General features: G+C 52.8%; 1 protein-coding gene across 1 annotated transcript in view; it reads right to left on the reverse strand.

Annotated features, from left to right (window-relative positions):
- Nucleotides 1-281: 281 nt before the first annotated feature.
- The window catches only part of TRIM29 (tripartite motif containing 29), a 53676-nt gene continuing 35669 nt past the window's right edge, over nucleotides 282-18288 (reverse strand). The window contains exons 9-11 of the mRNA XM_058289020.2: nucleotides 16686-16756; nucleotides 6643-6768; nucleotides 282-378 (exon numbers count right to left, since the gene is read on the reverse strand). Coding sequence (XP_058145003.1) covers nucleotides 282-378; nucleotides 6643-6768; nucleotides 16686-16756 — 294 coding nt within the window. The remainder of the gene's footprint in view (nucleotides 379-6642; nucleotides 6769-16685; nucleotides 16757-18288) is intronic.

The raw sequence follows: 18288 nt of genomic DNA on the forward strand, positions 1-18288 counted from the left end.
GTGGCCGGGGGCGTTTCTGGGGGCCCCGGGACCCTCATTAGATGCACGAGGGACTGAGATGGGGGGTGGTGACAAAGCGCCCCTGGAAGCCAAGACTTGTCTTGGGTTAGTACCAGCTGCCAGTATCTTCGGCAGAAGTTCTGTTAGGTGGGTGTCTGGTCGAAGCTGATGTGTGGGTGGTGGAAAAGACAAATTGACGTGAATTGGAAAACTGAGGTTATTTTGAATTCTTTCATTTTTAATTTGAGCTTCCTTCTTTTTTTTTTTTAAAGCTTGTTTTCTCAGGCGTAGGCCAGGAAATTGGGGGCGGGGGGCGGCTGGAGGAGAAGTGGAGGAAAGAGCTTCAATCCCGGCTTGGCCATGTCCGTGAACTCCTGCCTGGAGACAGGGGCACGGTGAACATGATCTCCTGGCGTCCCTTCTGGGCCGGAGGCTTCTATGAGGGCAAGAATGAGGCCTACACGGCTTGACGAAAGACTTGTAGTCATGGTAACCAGGCGCTTCCGTTTCCCTGTGTGAGTAGGTGGTCCACGTCTATGAGGTTCAGGGAGATGTCCAAACCCGGGGCACCCAAATGTCCACAGGGACACTAAGATGGCAGCTCAAGTTGTGGGTGCAGAGGCGCTCCCAGTGCCAAATCCCCCGTGATGCTCCTGTGGGGAAGCAAGGGCCAGCAGGGAGGGAGACCTACGTAGGGAGCTCAGCATGCCAAGGCTGGGGCACCGTGCGGCCGAAGGAGAGGAAAGGACAGACCCGGTCAGGGTGGGTCACAGAGGTCAGAGATAGAGACCCTTTTCGGCAGAGACAACACATATGAGACCTGGACACAGCTTAGTAGGGTTAGGGTACCTTGGAGAGCAGCCCAGCCTCCACCAATGTTTTCAGAATTCCCGAGACTCAGAGCCTCTTCTACTCGGGTCACACCCGGGCTGGCTGGCACTCATCCTCCATTTCTCCTCGGCTCCCAGGAATCCACCCCATCCGCCTCCAACCAAGGGGAAAGATGCCCCTCGGTCCCCTAGATGCCCAGCAGTAAGTGCAGGGACCATGGCTGGTCCTCTGCGGTCCTGAGCCCAGCCCCTGCCCGGAGCCCGGGAGCTGCCCCAGCACGAATGCCACCATCTCACTTGGCGCTGGGCACAGCACGCTAATGCTGTGGAAGGCCAGGAAGACAGAATTCAACTCCGACAATATTTAAGGGGCCCGGGAGCAGAGGCGAGCTAGTGTTTGCAGAAGGGCCTGCCCACTGATCCTCCTCCCTGTCCATCTGTCCCCTGGCACTCACACGACAAGGACTGCCTTTGTGGGTAAATAAGGGGGAGCCTGCTGCTCCTGGCTCCCCGTCCCCACAGCCCAGCCTCGCCTCCACCTTCTCCTGGGTCCCCCATTACACTCCTGCTCCCCCACCCTTTCCTCATTCCCTTTATCTCCTACCTCTCCCTTCCCATTTCTGGCCCTGGCTTAGCCCTCTATAATGACTTAATCTTGCCGACAGGGTGACAAGCGGATGAATCGAACTCCCAGGCTTTTTTCTCCACTCTAGATTCATTTGAAGATTTCTCCCAGATGCGGCACTAAAACCCTAGATTCAATTTCCCTTTGACATAATAACCGAATTAGTCTCATATTGTCATACATAAATTACTAGCCAGTCAGGGTCCCACCAGAGGGAGAGAGAGCTGGAGAGAAGGCAAGCGTGAGCATCCAAAGGGGTGTGACTGTGACAAGCGGGGACCTGAATAACAATGGGAGACCAGAAGGGGAGCAGCTAATCATATCTGACAAACAGGGAGAATTCCCTGGCTGCGGCTAAGGTAACCCATTATTTACCTTCCTCCCAGTGCCCCTGGCCATTAAGATGTCACCGCGGGGAGACTTGCACCTTACAAGAGATACACAGATCTAAATATCTTCTCCATTAAGTACGGCTCTATTTGCCACGGCTGCTTCCAAAGAGGAAAATGCAATTTTGGAGAACACTGCTGCAGCCTCTTGGTCTGGAGATGGAGCTGAACTGGACAGAGGACTCAGTTGGATGCCCAATGGGGGACACAGGTGCCCATCTTGGGACCAGGGGCCTCGATCTGGCTGGACCTGAGCACAGAGATGGGATTCCAGCCTTCCCTGCCCCCCCAGGTCCTGGGGACGACTGCTGGCTGGGAGTGTGGCCAGATCAAAGCCAGCTGGAACGAGGCTTTCCCCCTACCCCATGCCCCAGCCATTCAGCCCAGGCCAGAGCCCTGGGGGTGCTCCTCATGCCACCCCCTTCTCCTTCCCGGCCCATCTGTTAGTTCTGGTCAGTTCTACCTTCTGAAAGCTCTGGGCTCTGGCCTCTCCTCTGCATCCCAGTGGCCTCATCATGTCTTGCTGGGTTTATGACCACAGCCTCTGACCTGTTTTCCCGCCTTAAGTCTTCCCTGACCACCCATCCTCCACTCACCTGTATCTTTCCCAAATGCGAATTTGATGACAGTGCTTCCCCCAATTAAAACCTCTCAGTGGCTCCCTAAAGAGCAATGTCCAAACTCCTCAGCTTGGCCTGTGAGACACGAACGTGGCCGGGCCAGGTTTGCCGCCCCCCCATACCATTTCCCAAGCATGCCTGTGTGAAATTCTGGAGCTGCTCCTACAGCCTGGAATGCCCTCCTTCTCCTCCTGCACCTAAGCTCTGCCTCCATGCGAAGCCTTGCCTGACTTTCCCAGCACCAGTCAAATCCGTCACTGCATCCCAACTTTCTTCTTGCATGGCACCTAAAATGTATTATTGCACTTAATGACTTATCTATCCTTCTCTCTTGCTAAACATCAAGTGTTTTGAAGGCGGGGATTGGATCTCACTCACTGCTCCTTTCCCCCAAACCTAGCAGACCTACTATCTGTTCAACAGATGTTTGGAAAATAAACACACAGGAGGGTGCATAAAGGCAGCTCAGAGCACACCAGCGTCTCCTGCAGACCCTGCCCGCACTCCTCCCTAGAGGGGTTGGCTTGGCATCTGTTTGAGTTTGACAAATGCTGCCAATGCAAAATATCAGAACTGGGTTGGCTTTTATAAAGGGGGTTTATTTGGGGTAAAAGCTTACAGTTCCAAGGCTACTAAAATGTTCAAATCAAGGCATCATCTGAGATGCTTTCTCACTAAAGATAGGCTGCTAGCAGATCCTGGAGTCCTGCCATGTGGTCAGAGAAGATGGCAGGTCTGCCAGTCTCTCTCTACTTTCCCCTGGAGCTCAGCTGTGGGTGACTGGGCATCTCTACCTGGGCTTCATCTCCTTGAACCGCTTGGGGCTTCTTTGTTTTTCTGTGACTATAGGTGACCTGGAGTCCCCTTTCTCACTTGGCCCAGACAAAGTGGCAGAGCTCCTTTTCCTGTGTCTTTTCTCTGTGTGTTCTTATGCAAGACCCAGCTAAAGGGCGGAGACCTAACCTGAGTCAATACTCAGTGATGTAGTCCAATCAAAAGCCCGAAAGCAATCTAATCAAGTGATCTAATCAAGGGGCCCTTAACTGAATTTAATGCAATCAAAGGGCCCCACACCCACAGGAATGGATTAGTTCAAGAACAGTCTTTTCTGGGATTCACAAAATTCAAACTGTCACAGCATCCATCATATATATCTGAATAAGTTTTTCCTGCAGGTCTGCCATAAGTACAGCATAGGCTGAGAGCCAAGTGACTTGGGATATTTCAGATCCCCCAGTGGCCAGCACAGAGCTTGGTATATGTGGGCATCCAGTAAATGTGTGTTAAAGGATAATCTGCTGGGCACTGTGAGCTTAAGGAGGTGGCCATTTTAGGGCTATATAGGACCCAATTATAGAACTTAAGGGACAGGTTAAAATCCAATATCCCAACAAGACTAAGTTCCTTGAGGCAAGTGACTGTGTCTTGTTCAGTTCTACATGTCTGCCCCAGATACACACACACCAGCAGTGTTCAGCACGACCGCTGCTCGGTAAAGGTCAAAAGAGTTGTGGAAATGAATGTGGGTCCCCTAGCTGGGACCTGGGTACAGCCAGTGACCTGTCAGTTTGCTTTCAGCTTTCTATTAACCTCACCACCAACTAAACTTATTTCAATCCTACGTTAGAGAGCTCACTTCCTTTTATATTTTTATTTGATTTGTAGGCCTATGGACTAAATGGACTGGCCTTGGTGGGATTGAAATCAGGAAACAGCCTTTATTTCTACCCCCAACCCCCCCACCAATTACTGCTTTGGCATCTGCCCTCTCAGCTATGCCTCCTTATCCCCCCTCCCCGACAGTAAACAAATCTTTTACGTTTTCAATCATTCTTCAGCAGTAACAGTCTTATTTTCGTTTGTTAAAAAGTCTGATTCAACGTTGGTAAATCAGAACTTCAGTCTCTCATCCAATCAAAAGCTTTTCCCCATCCCCCCTCCCAGGCCTGGCCCAGGCTTGAACCTGTGGCCAGGGAGGGAAGGCCCTTGCCTCTTAGGGTTCTTGTGGCCTTCCACTTCCCCCTCTCCCTCCCTGTGCTGTCCTGGGTCACGGCAGGCAGGAGCAGGGTCTGTACTTGACTCAAGCTGTTGGTGGCTCTCGTTGGCTGTTGAACGACCTGGACGATGTCTCGTGGGGGGATTCTGTGTTTCTCTGAGACGTCCACTGGGGAACCTCCAGGGGATCCTGACCGGGCAGTGGGCTCTCCCACTGCTCTCTGTTCTCTGTGTCTATTTGCTGCGTGTTTTTCTTTGTCTGCTTCTGTTGTCAGTGGCATGGGAATCTGTATTTCTTTTTGTTGCATCATCTTGCTGTGTCAGCTCTCCGTGTGTGCGGCGCCATTCCTGGGCAGGCTGAACTTCTCTTTTGCACTGGGCGGCTCTCCTTACGGGGCGCACTCCTTGCGCGTGGGGCTCCCCTGCGCGGGGGACACCCCTGCGTGGCACGGCACTCCTTGCACTCATCAGCGCTGCGCATGGGCCAGCTGCACACGGGCCAAGGAGGCCCTGGGTTTGAACTGTGGACCTCCCACGTGGTAGATGGACACCCCAACCACTGGGCCAAGTCCGCTTCCCATCCCCCACTCCTCTCGCATAATCCCTGCTCATCTCTGACTCCAAGGGTGCACCCCACGGCCTTCTGGTCTCCTCTTGCGGCCAGTCCTCCCATCAGTGTCCTGGCGAACTTCTGGCAAGACAGCCAACCCTGGCCAACTTCTGGCAGCCTATCCGGCCTGCAGGAGTCATCCCCCACCAGCCAATCCGTCTCTGCAGGGAGCTCCCGAGAGCTTCCACGGGTTCCTTGTCGGTTTCTACAGCGCCAGCATCCAGCAAGTGGGGGATGGTCAGGCTTCCTGCTCCGGAAGTTCAGGGATGAGACCCGAGGTGGCCCCTCCCTTAAATGCATCTCCAAGGTCTGCTTCAGTTGCCACCCAGCCTGGGGGCATGGTGGAGACCCCCAGACATGACAAGGCCCAGCACTGCTCAGGCCACGGGAATACTCACCGGTGTGTCAACTCTGCGTCACGCAATCGTGGATCGGACACAATTAAATCCCTTTCTTCCTCTATCACAGTGAAGTGGAGGGGAGGGCTGGGGGCCTGTTGTGGAGATACGAGATACCAGGGGGAGGAGGGGGCACCAGGCAACTCGGCCACGGAGCCTCAGCTGCGGTGGTGCCTCCCCAGGGAAGATGCTCGCAGCTGACTCGGAGCCCACCAGTCCCCCTCCTCGCCTGGGATGGTTGGTGCTGGCCATAGTTGACCCAGGCTGTCGGCTGCACTGAGGACACAAAGGGCACAGGGCACCCATCTGAGCTCAGGCGGCAGGGGGATAAGATGCTGGGTAAGAGTCCAGGCAGACAGACCCCACGCAGACCCGGGCCCTGCCCGAATCTGGCCTTGGAACATTTCTGGACTTGTAAAATGGGAACGGGAAATACACTTCGCAGGGTTGTTCTGAGGATTCAGTGCGAGAATACGTGTCTCCTGCCTATCGCAGCGCCTGGCCCAGCGTGCGCAGTCAACACCTGGCAGCCATTATGGCTGTTATTGTTGGCACGCTCCCAGTGTTCATGCTTAGCCAAAGCCCACGTGGTGGTAAGTCTTGGCCATTTCTTCATCCATCGTCTATTCACTCAGCATCTCCAATGTGGCACCAGAGAAAACGGAGCCTCGGGGAGCTCAGAGGCCAGTGAGCAAGAGAGAGGAGTCAACCAAACAGTGGTGATGTGGGATGAACAGACTAAAGGAACCTGACCCAGACTGGGGTAGTCAGGGAGGCCTTCCTGGAAGAGGAGGCCCTTGAGCTGAATTATGCAGGCTAAGTGAGGTTTAGCAGGGGAAGTTCCAGTGGGAAGCATTCCAGGCAACAGCCAGCACGGATGAGGGAGACAAGAGAGAGCAGCAGCTTTGGGGTGGCTGAGGGTTGGGGGACTGAAGGAATGGGGTGGGGGAGATGAGCCAACCTGCTAGATGGAGCCACCAGGACTGCAACCGTGGAATGAGGTCATCCGTCCAAGTTCGGCCAGGGGGTTATTTCATCCCGCAGTCCTCCTGGACCTCATCGGGACTGCGCCTGGGGCGCCCGAGGGCTGCTGTCCCGCAGGCGCAGGGAGCTCCCGGCCCCGCCCCGCTCCTTGCTGCGTGACATCCGGCCAGCCCTGGCCATCTGGGCCTCACTGCGGGGCGGCAGCCCGGGGGCCCAGCGCACCACCGCCGCGCACCGCACCTGCCTCATCCTCCAAGCTGCCGCCCGCCGAGGCTAAGCCCGTTTCTCTGCAGCCGTTCGTCACCTTGTTTTCACACCTGGCAGGAACAGGGGGCCAGGCTGGGTCCCGGCTGCGGGAACTGGTGGCTTCTCTACAGAAGAGACCCCAGGGCTTCCAGACAACCTGTCTCTGCGAAGGGCACTGAGCTTGCCCAGCCCCTAGACTCTGACAATTGGCCTCCCTCTTGGAGGCGGCAGCTGGATCTACAACCCCATTCTACGAATGGAGAGGCAGGGAGGGCCTGTCCCGCTCACTGCCAGCTGTTCTCTGGAGTGACAGGCCAGCTGTGAGCGGCGGCTCGCCCTCTGCGCTCCCGGACATCCCGTGTCTGAGCAGCTGGGAAGTTCCAGGCTGCTTCTGCCAGGGACAGGGCCGAGGCAAACAACTTCATTTGCATGAGAAGGGGTAGGCATAGGAATCTGGGACTAAAATTGTCATTCATGTATCCTTTCTGAGCCTCAGTTTCCCACCCGCTTTAGGATAACAAACAATACTGCCTTCCTGGTGAAAATGAATAGTGATAATGAGTACTATGTTCCTGAAGCAGGAGAACTCTATCCCTGGGCCCACATGGTTCAGAGGTACCTATTTTCCTAAAGTATAAATTCTACGCAGAGATTTTAGACAAAAGGATATTAGAACAGATCGAGATATAGTCTAGAGACACATAGAATATTTTAATGAATTATAAAGATAAAATAGGAAGCCCTGAAGCAAGATTACCCTTGCTAGTAAACCCTTCGGGCTGTCGCTCCAGGCCTCTGGGTCCTGCCTTCCCATCATTGGGGACATCGGCGGAACCCCCTGCGACGCGTAGTGCAGTGGATGGCGCTCCGTGACATCATCACCTTGTCCAAGTGTTCATGTCCATGGCCCTCGAACGGATCATTCCAGGCTTTGCTTCTTTGGGGCACATGTTGCTCATGAACTAAACTTCCAATTGCAACCCCATCCATCTGGTTCATCTATCTCTTATTGATAAAATCCTAGAAAAAAACTGTGGACCCCAAAAGACACTTTCTTGCTAGACAGTGAATATCCTGGAAGCAGCTCAGAGGGGACTGGAGGACACCAGTACAGGCAAAAGGACACAGACACCCAGAAGAACCCAGAGAACAGGGAGATGCAGGGCCAGAAGGTCCAGGAGGAAGGAACAGGGAAATGGACGCAGAGCAGCAAAACACAGGCCAGGTAAGGGGGCCGGAGCTGTGCGGAGGGAAATGATGGCCCATCTCTAAATAGGAAAACAGCCCAAGTCTCTGACCCTGGCCTATCCCTGTCACTCTATCACAGACCCAGTTTAAATAGGATGTCCTCTGTGGCCTCTTGATCCTGTTCTGCCAGGTTTACAAAAGAGCCAGTTCTGCCCAGCCTTCCAACTATTCCCCTCCTTCAAGCTTACTCTCTTGCCCAGTTTAGGAAGCACATTCACCCGGAGATGCCCCAGATTTTTCAGCAGCAGCCTATGTGATCAAAAGCCATCTAAGTGCAGGCTGCATACAGTTTTAATAACCGTGGTGAAATATATTTAAAAATATAGATTTTTAGCAGCAATACAAATGTTGAAAGAAAAAAATAGCCCACCCTTCATTTAATTAATTTCATTCATACTAGAGTGCATAGTTTCAGGTCTCTGCATGTCATCAATCACTTTTGATCAAGTGACTGAGAATATTGTTTTTAATGCCTGAGACACTTAAAAGAGCTGTGGAATATGCTTAGCCAGTACACACATCATTTCTGCCTCCGGGTTTAAGACGCTTCTTTCCTAGAACTTGCCACAGTGCAAGGGAGGGCCCCAAAGCCACACATTTGGGTCCACAGATTTTGGGGACACCATAGAGCTGAATGATCCTACTGCTGGACCCCAAATGATGACCCAAGAACCTAAAAGCACGATCCGTGCTCATGAAAATGTATAAAAATGTAAAATAATCTGCGAATCTCTTCTGACACTAGGACTTGATTTCCACCAAATGGCTTTGCAATTCTCTAAAATGTGGGATTCCTCTGAGCTGAAGGCTTTACGGCGGGTAACAAGCACGGCCTCCAGTTGTCACTTGCCCAATCCTCATGCCATGACTGAGTCCGACACGTCCTACAACAAAGCAGAGATGCCTCCCCCCAACTGCAAGTTCAAGTTCTCTGTGTTCAGATTTCTTAAGGGAAAAAAATTAACGCAATGACTCGCAGGGCATCCAACAGGTTGGGCTTCTCAGTGCTGAGAAAGAATTTCAATGGCCTTCTTCAATGACCCAGCAACATCACAGGCACAAGAATGGGGAAAATAAGCCATCCTGAAGACTTCCCCGTGACATCACGCAATGAACCTGTCTTACAAGGTTCGCAACATAATGGTTAATGCTAGAAAAACCGTGGCACCAAAAGACACTTTTCTCCTAGACAGTGAGCATCCTGGAAGTAGAGAGATGGCTGGGAGGCATCCACAGGCATGCTCCAAAGTGTCCCACTTCGGCCACCTGCAGCTTAGTGGGAGGGCGGGAGGTGCCTTTTAAAAGATGCAGCCCTCTACTTCTTTGAATGAACCATTGAAACCTCCTTTCTCCCTCCTTCCCTGCAGGTCCACCAACCATGGAGAAAGAATTCAGTCTTCTCACATTTCAACTAAACTTCTCAAACTCTTCCCTGGTAGACATGAGGCCTGACTAGAGTAAGCACGCAAGATCACTAAGACAAAAAGTTTAATTAAAAAGGTCAAGTGGGCAGTTTAGAGTCAGATGGGACCTGTTTGGCCCAGCAGCACCCCTCTGTTACGGTACAACCCTATAGCAAAGAATCCACACGAAGAGCCCAGCTGGGAAATCGAAAACGTACATAGTGCAGATGACAAATTGCAGGGAGGCAGAGTAAGTTTCTTTAAGCTCATCCGATTTCCTTCAGGTCTCAGATACTGGCCTTGGGACCAGCACTTCGTTTCATGCCTGGCCCAATGTCCCCCAGCGCTCTGGGCCTGCTGAGCAGTGGCTGCTGCATTTAGAACAGCCCTTTCCTCCCCGCCGTCTGGCATGGGGTTGTAAGCCCCATTTTAGAGCTGAACGAATGGAATCTCAGAGAGGGGTGTTCCAGCTTCAACACCAGTGCCCTTTCCTTTAAACCCCAGCTGCCTCCTACCAGTGCCAACCTGGTAGCATAGTTCTCAAGTTCCAGTGTCACTTGGAAAACGTGACCAAAAAAGCCGAAGCTGAGAGCCTGGTTCAGTGGGACTGCAGCTGAGGGCGGCATCTCTTAAAAGCCCGCTCGGCTAAGTTGCAGTGGCCCAAGGAACACACTTTGAGCATGCCTTCAGAACTCCTCCCAGCCAGCCCTCTGCCTCTGGGCGACATGCCGGCCACCCCCCCCCCCCCCGCCACCCCCCCATCTTGCAGGAGAAATCCTTGTTCTGGAATCTCCTCTGGTATCTTCCGTTCCAATGCTGGAACCCAGAGGCAGTCCTCACGCCTTCCCAGGCCTAGCAAGAAAGAAGCAGAAAATGAAGAGCAAGTAGAGCCAGGTCGTTCCCAGTCCAACGCGGCGACAGGAGTGCCCTTTGCCAGCCTGGCTTGTGAAATAGCCGATTCTGGCCTTCACTGCCGCCAGTGGGAGTGGGAGTAGCTCCCCTCAGCAGGCAGGGCTCCGGCTGTAACCCTCTAAGGAGAGTTTATGATTCTGTCTCTGACATTTAAAATTAATATACTTATTAAGTGAGCAGGAGAGTACTTTCAGGGTAAATGTCTCTTCCACTCCCCACCCCCAGGGTGAAAGCCACTTCATTCAAACTCAGAGTCAGCTGAAAATGTTAAATACACAGCCCTGGTGTATTTTCTCATGGTAGGTTCTGGCTCCTCTCCTTGGGGACCTCAGAGGAAAGGTCTGCTAGAGCCCAGCCTTCATGGCCAGGAACCCAAGGTTTCCTTGCTAAGCTCTCCTTCTTCCACCATATCTACATCTCATCCATCCATCCGTCTATCCATCCATCCATTCATCCATTCATCCTTCCCCCCATTCATTATTCATTCATTCATCAGCCTTCCATTCTTCGTTTAGCCAGCCAGCCAGCCAGCCACATTTGCCATGCTTTCTTGCCTTTCATTTATCAAATATTTGTTGAGCATCTTCAACTTACCAGGCACTGGGGATATACCTCTCTGCCATTAAGGAGCTCACATTTCAGGAACTCTGCTTCAAAGACAGAGGGAAGCAATATCCTAGCCATGGTCGAGATTTGATTTCCTTGCCCAACTATTAAACTCCTACTCATCTGTCAAAACCCAGCCAACACATTCTCAACCTCCAAAATCCCTCCCTGTTCACCCCAGATTCGATACTCCTCCCCCACCCAGCACTCACAACATTTGTCCCTGACTCTGTTTCAGTCCCTGTCATCGTGCCCACTGTCACCATTACCCAGTCACCTTGTCTACTCTGTGAGGGCAGGGACTAGTCTGTCCTAAGTGTATTTTCTGTGGCACGCCTGGTACCTGCCATGTAGTAGATTGAGTGGCTTTCCCAACTTTCCTGAACTTAAGAATTACCTGGGAAACCTGGGAAAAATACAGAATGCCCACCTCCATTCCTCCATGAACGATTCAATTAGTCTGGGATTGGGGCTCAGGAATTTGCATTTTTTTAATGCATCTCTCTGGTGATTCTGAAGTGGGTGATCTGCAGATCACACTTTGATAATCAAACACTATGCAGAGACCTCAAAAAATTTTTGAATGAATGAATGATTGAATGAATGAATGACTGAAAACCAGGAAATTCAAGGTCAATGAGAAGCCTATGATTTTAATAAGGTCTGAAGATTATACCATTGTCAGTTTCTTGGCTTTGGTATCATACTATAGTTAATTGTAAACATTGGGGGAAATTAGGGGAAGATACAAGGGGCCTCTCTACTATGTTTGCAACTTCCTATGACTATAATTATTTCAAACTAAAAAGTTAAAAACAAAGACAGCGGCTTTCTAAGGCCTCAAGGATGTAAGGTAGTAATTTGCTTCAGACCACTGAGCCCTCCATCTTTAACCCCATCCTCTAGAGACAATTCACAGAAGTTTGCCTGTACAACTGAGTACAATTAATATTCTTAATTATTATAAACTTCATTCTCTACCATGCCTTTCACTTTTTGCTTAATTTCTCAAAGTTGTCCAAAATAGCCTCACAATAAATACCTCCTTTTTAAAGCAAGATATAGTAAAACTATTGAAGGAAGTCAAGGACAACTTTTGAGGTGATGGAGACACTCAGCTCCAGGGCCAGAACCCAGGACCACTGCTGTTTTCATGTAGACGTGAACTCCAGTGGTTCTCAAACTTGGCTATTTATTAGTGCCACCTGGGGAGCTTTTTAAAAATCTCAGTGCCCAGGTCACACCCTATCCCGATTAAAATGGGAATTTCTGGGGTGGGTTCCTGGCATCAGCAGGTTGAAAGTCCCCAGGCGATTCCAATATTAGGAACCAGTGGCGCAGGCAGTGAGGGGACACTGATCCATGAGACCATAGGCACAGCTATGGGCCCTTATCTGGTAGAGAGAAACTCGTAAGCTCTTTTGGAACTGCTGGTTCTAAATTCAGTTCAAGCAAGATCAACAACCCTGTGCAAGGGAGGACCGGCTCTGCAATCTCTGCCTTTTCTTACTGCTCAAAGCCAAGATCTGGAAGCAGAAAGTACCTTCCAATGAAGGTACTTCGTTGCTTTGTCTACATTGCTCTCCAAAGGCACAAGCCACTTCTCGTTTGCATGGCTGAAACTCTTCTTTCAAAGTGGATTGGCATATCCCTTGGTTTTGATTGACCTTGCACACCCCCAGAAATTTCCCAGGCCTGCCCGGCTCTGGGCAACCTTTCCTGGAGAGGATCTGCCAGCCCAGTGCAGGAGAAGGAGCTTCCTTGAAAACCTTATCAGAGAGAGAAGGGGCTGGTGCCCAGTCCAGGGCTGGAGCCCCAGGGCAAGGGACTGATGAGGTCCCATTTGGTCAGATGCAGGATCCCTGCTGGGAGAACCTGCTGCCCACCAATGATGAGGTCTTCCGTGCTCCATGGAGAGGCCCGTGGTGGCCAGGAGCTGTAGAAGCCCCTGCTCCTTCCACTCTCTGCTGGTGCACCCAGGCAGCTGGGATGGGAGTTAGCAGGCATCCAACCCAACACTCTCCCGACTGCCATCGAGGATGAGAGTGAAGCCCCTGTGCCCAGAGGATGCCAATCACTCTGGCAGGACAGTGCAGCTCTCTGGAAGCCCCAGCAGAGATGGCTGAGTTCGCGATGGGGCCAGGCAGGATGGAGTTAAGGCTTCTGACAAGCTCTGGTCTCCCCAGACTCACCTGGCAATAGCTAAACACCTTGGATCCAAGGACATCCTCCCCCTCCTTCCCTCCCAGACCTGCCCCCTCACCCCAGATCCCACTCACCCCAGATCCCACTCACCCTAGATCCCACTCACCCCAGTCTCCTTCTCTTGCTTGGCATAGACTTGTAGACCAAGCTGGGAGATAGTCTTCATGTTGGTGTTACTGCATGGAGCTTGATGACTGGTTTTAACAGAAAAGTGGGTTGGTTTTCCTATGCATGAGTTGGGTGACTCAAACAGCAAAGTAAAGGCATTTTTAAATCTTGAGTCTGGCTCCTGTAATAGCCCAACTTTATTTGAGGCACTGATTCACATATTAAATCTTTCCTACCGCCCTAATAGGTAGTATCATTTTCTTATTTCCATTTTACAGATGAGAAATTTGAGGTCTTGTCATGTACAGTGACTGGGTAGCCAAACATGGACTCCAATTGAGAACGCACATTCCCCATGAGGCTGGAGGAGCATCTTCCGCAGTTGCCTAAACTGATACTCTCCCTGGGGAGCAGGAGGTCTGTGGCTGGGGGATCTGGGAACCAGCGGCCTTGGCAGTGGCCCACTGGATGAAACGGCCCAGTGGACCAGCCTGCTTTGGAGCAGGGAGGCGAGGTCTGCAGGCTTCACCCACCCTGGGCTCGCCAGGACATTTGAAGAGGGGGCTGCCATCAAAGATGAGGCAGCCCAATTCTGTTCAAATCTGACATCAGGGTGGGTGTGAGGAGATGGCCGGTGAAGCCTCCAGACCCTCACCAGGCAGTCAGGTTCGGGAAGACGGCCGAGCAGAGAGTCCCCAACTCCAGTAGTAGAAATAGGTGACGCTCTAAGGCATCTGTCTATTGAATTTGGAAAAGCATCTTTACAGTGTGTCTTTTTTGTTTAAGTTTTTTTTTCTCTCCCCTTCCCCTCTCCCACTCCCCCGCCCCATTGTCTGCTCTCATGTCCATTCATTGTGTGTTCCTCTGTGTCCGCTTGCATTCTTGTTAGGCAGCACTGGGAATCTGTGTCTCTTTTTGTTGCATCATCTTGCTGCGTCAGCTCTCCATGTGTGCAATGCCACTCCTTTTTGTGCAGGGTGGCTCTCCTTGCAGGGTGCACACCTTGTGCTTGGGGCACCCCTACACAAGGGGCACCCCTGCATGGCATGACACTCCTTCCACATGGCAGCACTGCACGTGGGCCAACTCACCTCATGGGCCAGGAGGCCCTGGGCATCGAACCCCGGACCCCCTATATGGTAGGTGGATGCTCTATCAGTTGAGCCACATCCCTACAGTGTGTTTCTTAACAGGTATCAACTTCTTCTTATCCCATCACCACTTACTAGCAGTGTGACTTTGGTGATTTCTGTTCCTCAATTTCTTCATCTATAAAATGGGGATAATCATAAGACCTCACAAAGGATCTTAGTGGGGCCAAAATAGTTTGTATGTGAAACACTTAGAAGAGTGCCGGGCTCGTCGTCCGTGTTAGCCGGTAGTGGTCATTGCAGGAAGAGACGATCTCCTTTAGACCAGAATAATTAGTAAGCTCTTTTTCAGCAAGAAAATGGAACTTCCTGACTGGTCCACAGGTAAGAGACACCAGAATATTCTACAAAGGAAAGCAGTAGCACCTCCTTTCCCAAACCCTCGTAAGAACAATTTTGGTTAAGGTGAAAATAATAAGCATTTCTTTGAGCACCCACTGTGTGCCGGGCTCCTCCGTGCACCTGAGCTCAGTCCAGGGGCCAGGCCGCGACTCACAGAGGGGTAGTGCCTGGCCCCTGGTGACAGGGGCCACAGGGTCCCTAACCATAGACAGACCCCGGACAACACAATGACCTTCAAGATGCGTTTGCAGCTCAGAGTCTCACTTGGGCTCGCTCAAACCATCAGCAAAACGGAGAGCTGAAAACCGTCGTGCTCTGCTCAAAGTGTTTCTCTTCTGTCACAGTAATAAATCCTCCCGACATTAACAAAAGCGAGGGGCTGGGCAGCCCAGGGCGCTGACTGACAGCTCCAGGACGGCGCTATTCATTCCATCTGCCCAGGCCCACGGGCAGGGCCCGCGCCGGCGCTCCCGGGAGAACAGACGCCCACGGAGGCTCTTGACTCACACTTTGTAAATTGGTTTCATGCATGGGCTATCAGTAGGGGCTGGGCTAGATAATAGGATTTTCCAACACAGTCCCCCCCCCCCCAGCCGCCCAAATCCCCGTGCCGAGCGCCTGGAGAAGACGTGACGCGTTTGACAGGTGCACCCTGCTCGGGCCCCGCCACTCTGGTGGAGGCGGCGCAGGTTTATCAGAGCAGGCCTCAGAGGGGGGCCCGGGGGCACCACAAGGCGAGGGGGGCAGCGGCCTGGCAGAGCTGTGGCACTCTCCGGCAGGGGTCCGTGGGCATCCCCGTGGCCGTGGCTCAAGGGTGACCCGGTCGTCCAGCCAGCCTTGACTGTCCAGCGAGTGCCTCCCACCTGATGTCAGAGGAGGCACATCAGAGCCCAGACACCCAAGCAGTCCCAATGTAACTGTTCCTTAGAAGCCTGGTGACTGGGGACACTCAGGGGAAGGGGGTGAGTTCAGCCACATAGGGAAGGGAACTGAGCAAGGCGGTGGCCCAGGCCAGGTCCTATGGATCTCTGGTTGGACCCACCTTGAGGCCAGGGGGCTCATCGTTTTACCCCCGTGTCAGCCAATCATTGGCTGGGGGTTTGAGGGCAAGGGTCCTGGAGAGGGGCCCCTGGAATCTGTCGGCAGCTGTGAGCTGTAACAGCCAATATGCCTAGCAGCTGGGGGACGGCGCACCAGTCCAGCCGAGGGGGGCCGGGCCTCCAACAGCCTTCCCATACCACGCCGGGGCCTGGGAATACAGCAGCCAGGGCCCAGCTCTGCCGGGACCCCCTCAGAAGCGAGCCTGGGGATTCAGACTTCTAGAAAGCCGAAGGGCCGAGGAGCCAGCCGGGGCTGCAATGGGCAGTGTCCAGGCCAGCCTCAGCCGTCACCCTCCACACTCTTACACTGAAACCACCAAGGCCTCTGATCTCTTCCCTGCTGGGAGGCCAAGTCCGGCTGCAGGGGGCAGCTTCGTGGGCCTCCACCCAGGCAGGCCCCCGGGCCCCGGGGCCAGCCACCTGCACCCAGCAGAGCTGTTCCATGACCGTCCAGAGCCTCTTCCCCTAGAGCCTTTAATACAAGTTTGCTGCTGAAACACAAATATCCGCCTCCGATGCGGAAGAAAGATTAAATTAGGAACAATCTTAATTCTTTCTGGCAGAGGGAAGCGCACGAAAGCTGTCAGTTCCCCAATGATATATTGTTAAGGAAATCCAGGTTTCAAGGTATTTCATAAGTTTGCCTTTGCTCACTAATAAAGAGAGTCAGCTAACGGAATCCGATCACCAGGCGAGATGGTAATGAGATAATGCGATGTACTCCACAGAGACCCAGCCAGCTCCTTGAAATTCCTTCGAGAGAGTTTCTGAAGTGCCACATCGTGATGAGGAAGGGAGAGCTAGAGGGAAAAAGAGAAGGGAAAATGGGCATAATTAGCCGAGTAGATTAGGTGATTCAACAAAGATCACACAATCTCAGCAGGCTGAAGGGCTGTGATATTTATCAACCTACCTCCGGAATTCTTCTCGGTTTCCAAGGCCTTTGTGCTTTCTCTGTGAGATAAGCAAGCTTAGAGCATCTTCCTGCAATCTCGGGAGACAAGAGGCCTTACCGCTAGTACAGGAGCAGGCTTACCTGGGGCTCCAGCCAGGTGGCTGGGCAGGGCCTCCGCGGGTCTCCCTGTGGCCCGCAGGGCTTGGGGAAGGGAAAGCCGGCCTGGGTGGGAGGTCCCACAGGAGGATGTTCCCTCCGTCTGGTATTCAGGTGTTCCCTGTGCTCGTGCGTGAGCCACGAGGGGGCTTGGGTGCTGCTGCGATGGCGTTTGGCCAGGGCACTGGGTGTTCCAGGGCTGAATTACTCTCCGAGTTTAGGCAGTGATCTGGCACCTGTAGGAGAAACACATCTGCGACACGATCAACCTATTTGCCAAACCTGCAAAGAGTCCTCACCCACATACAAAGGAAATTTTGATTCAGGGCTTAATTCCTATTTACCATTTAAACAAACTCAGTGCCAGCCCCTGTTCTGCCCTCATCCCCACCCTTGCAGGCTTAGGCAACTTTTTTGTTCTAAAGGGCTTTAAAAACTCTGCGGAGGCGGGGCAGACACACACAGACACCCAAGGTGTTGTGCAATTTCAGGGGCTTGCAGATCCTGATTGTTGGGCCCCAGGTCTCAAAACGCCAGAGAAAAGGGCATTGGGGAAATGGCCCTCTCTGCTAGAGTGATCCTGGGCATATCCTCATTGGGATAGCTGTCACCCAAGGCAGGGTGAGGTCGCCCAGCAGCTGCCCAGCCTCTGGGGACAAGTGGGCTCTGGAGTGGGCTCTAGCTTTTATTTTCTGAGATTGTGTTTTCCAGGTCTGTGGGTCGCTGGAGCAAAAGAGAAGCAGACCCTGGTGACAGTGTCAGAGAGGAGGCAAGAAGCAGAGTCCAGGAGCCATGGCTCTGGGATCCACATAAGAACTTGCACAATTGCCTCTTGGCTTGTGGGATCTTGGTCACCCCTGCTCTGTTCCCCAAAAGACCCAGCAGAGGGGAGCAGGGAAGGCCGTGCTCCAACCATAAGCCAGGTTAGTGGGGAGAGAACCTCAAGGGATGGAGCTGTGCTGGCTGCACCAGAGAGGAAGGGAAGGCGCAGAGAGGAAGGTGGGCCCAGGGTGTGGCCAGACCTGGAGAAGACATTCTGGGCGGTTGCAAGTTGACCCTGCTAGCTTCCTGGCATGGGGTGGGAGGGGTTCTGAGCTGACTTAGATACCAGGCATTGGCTTTGCTGTCCAAATGGGGTTTCATTCCCTCCGTGATCACTGATGTATCATGGCCCCGTAATTGTGTATTGTATTTTGGTGGTGGTGCATCCAGAGGAGATTGCAAATCCAGATCGAACCCTCCCTCCTTGGCAGAACATCCATCATGCGCTCTGAGGGGACAGGAGGTGAGGGAAGAGGGTGCTCAGAAGCAACCAGCAAATGTGGGGTGCTGAGCAGAGAAGTCTTTCCCCTAATCTCAGGCCCAGCGCCCTGCTGAGAGGGCTCCCGTGCTCTGCACCCAGGTCCTCTGGAAGGCAAGCGGGGCCACTGTCAGCAGAGACCCTGCAATCACAGGGGCCTCGGCC

The sequence above is a fragment of the Dasypus novemcinctus genome, chromosome 27, assembly GCF_030445035.2.
Source record: "Dasypus novemcinctus isolate mDasNov1 chromosome 27, mDasNov1.1.hap2, whole genome shotgun sequence".
NCBI lineage: Eukaryota > Metazoa > Chordata > Mammalia > Cingulata > Dasypodidae > Dasypus > Dasypus novemcinctus.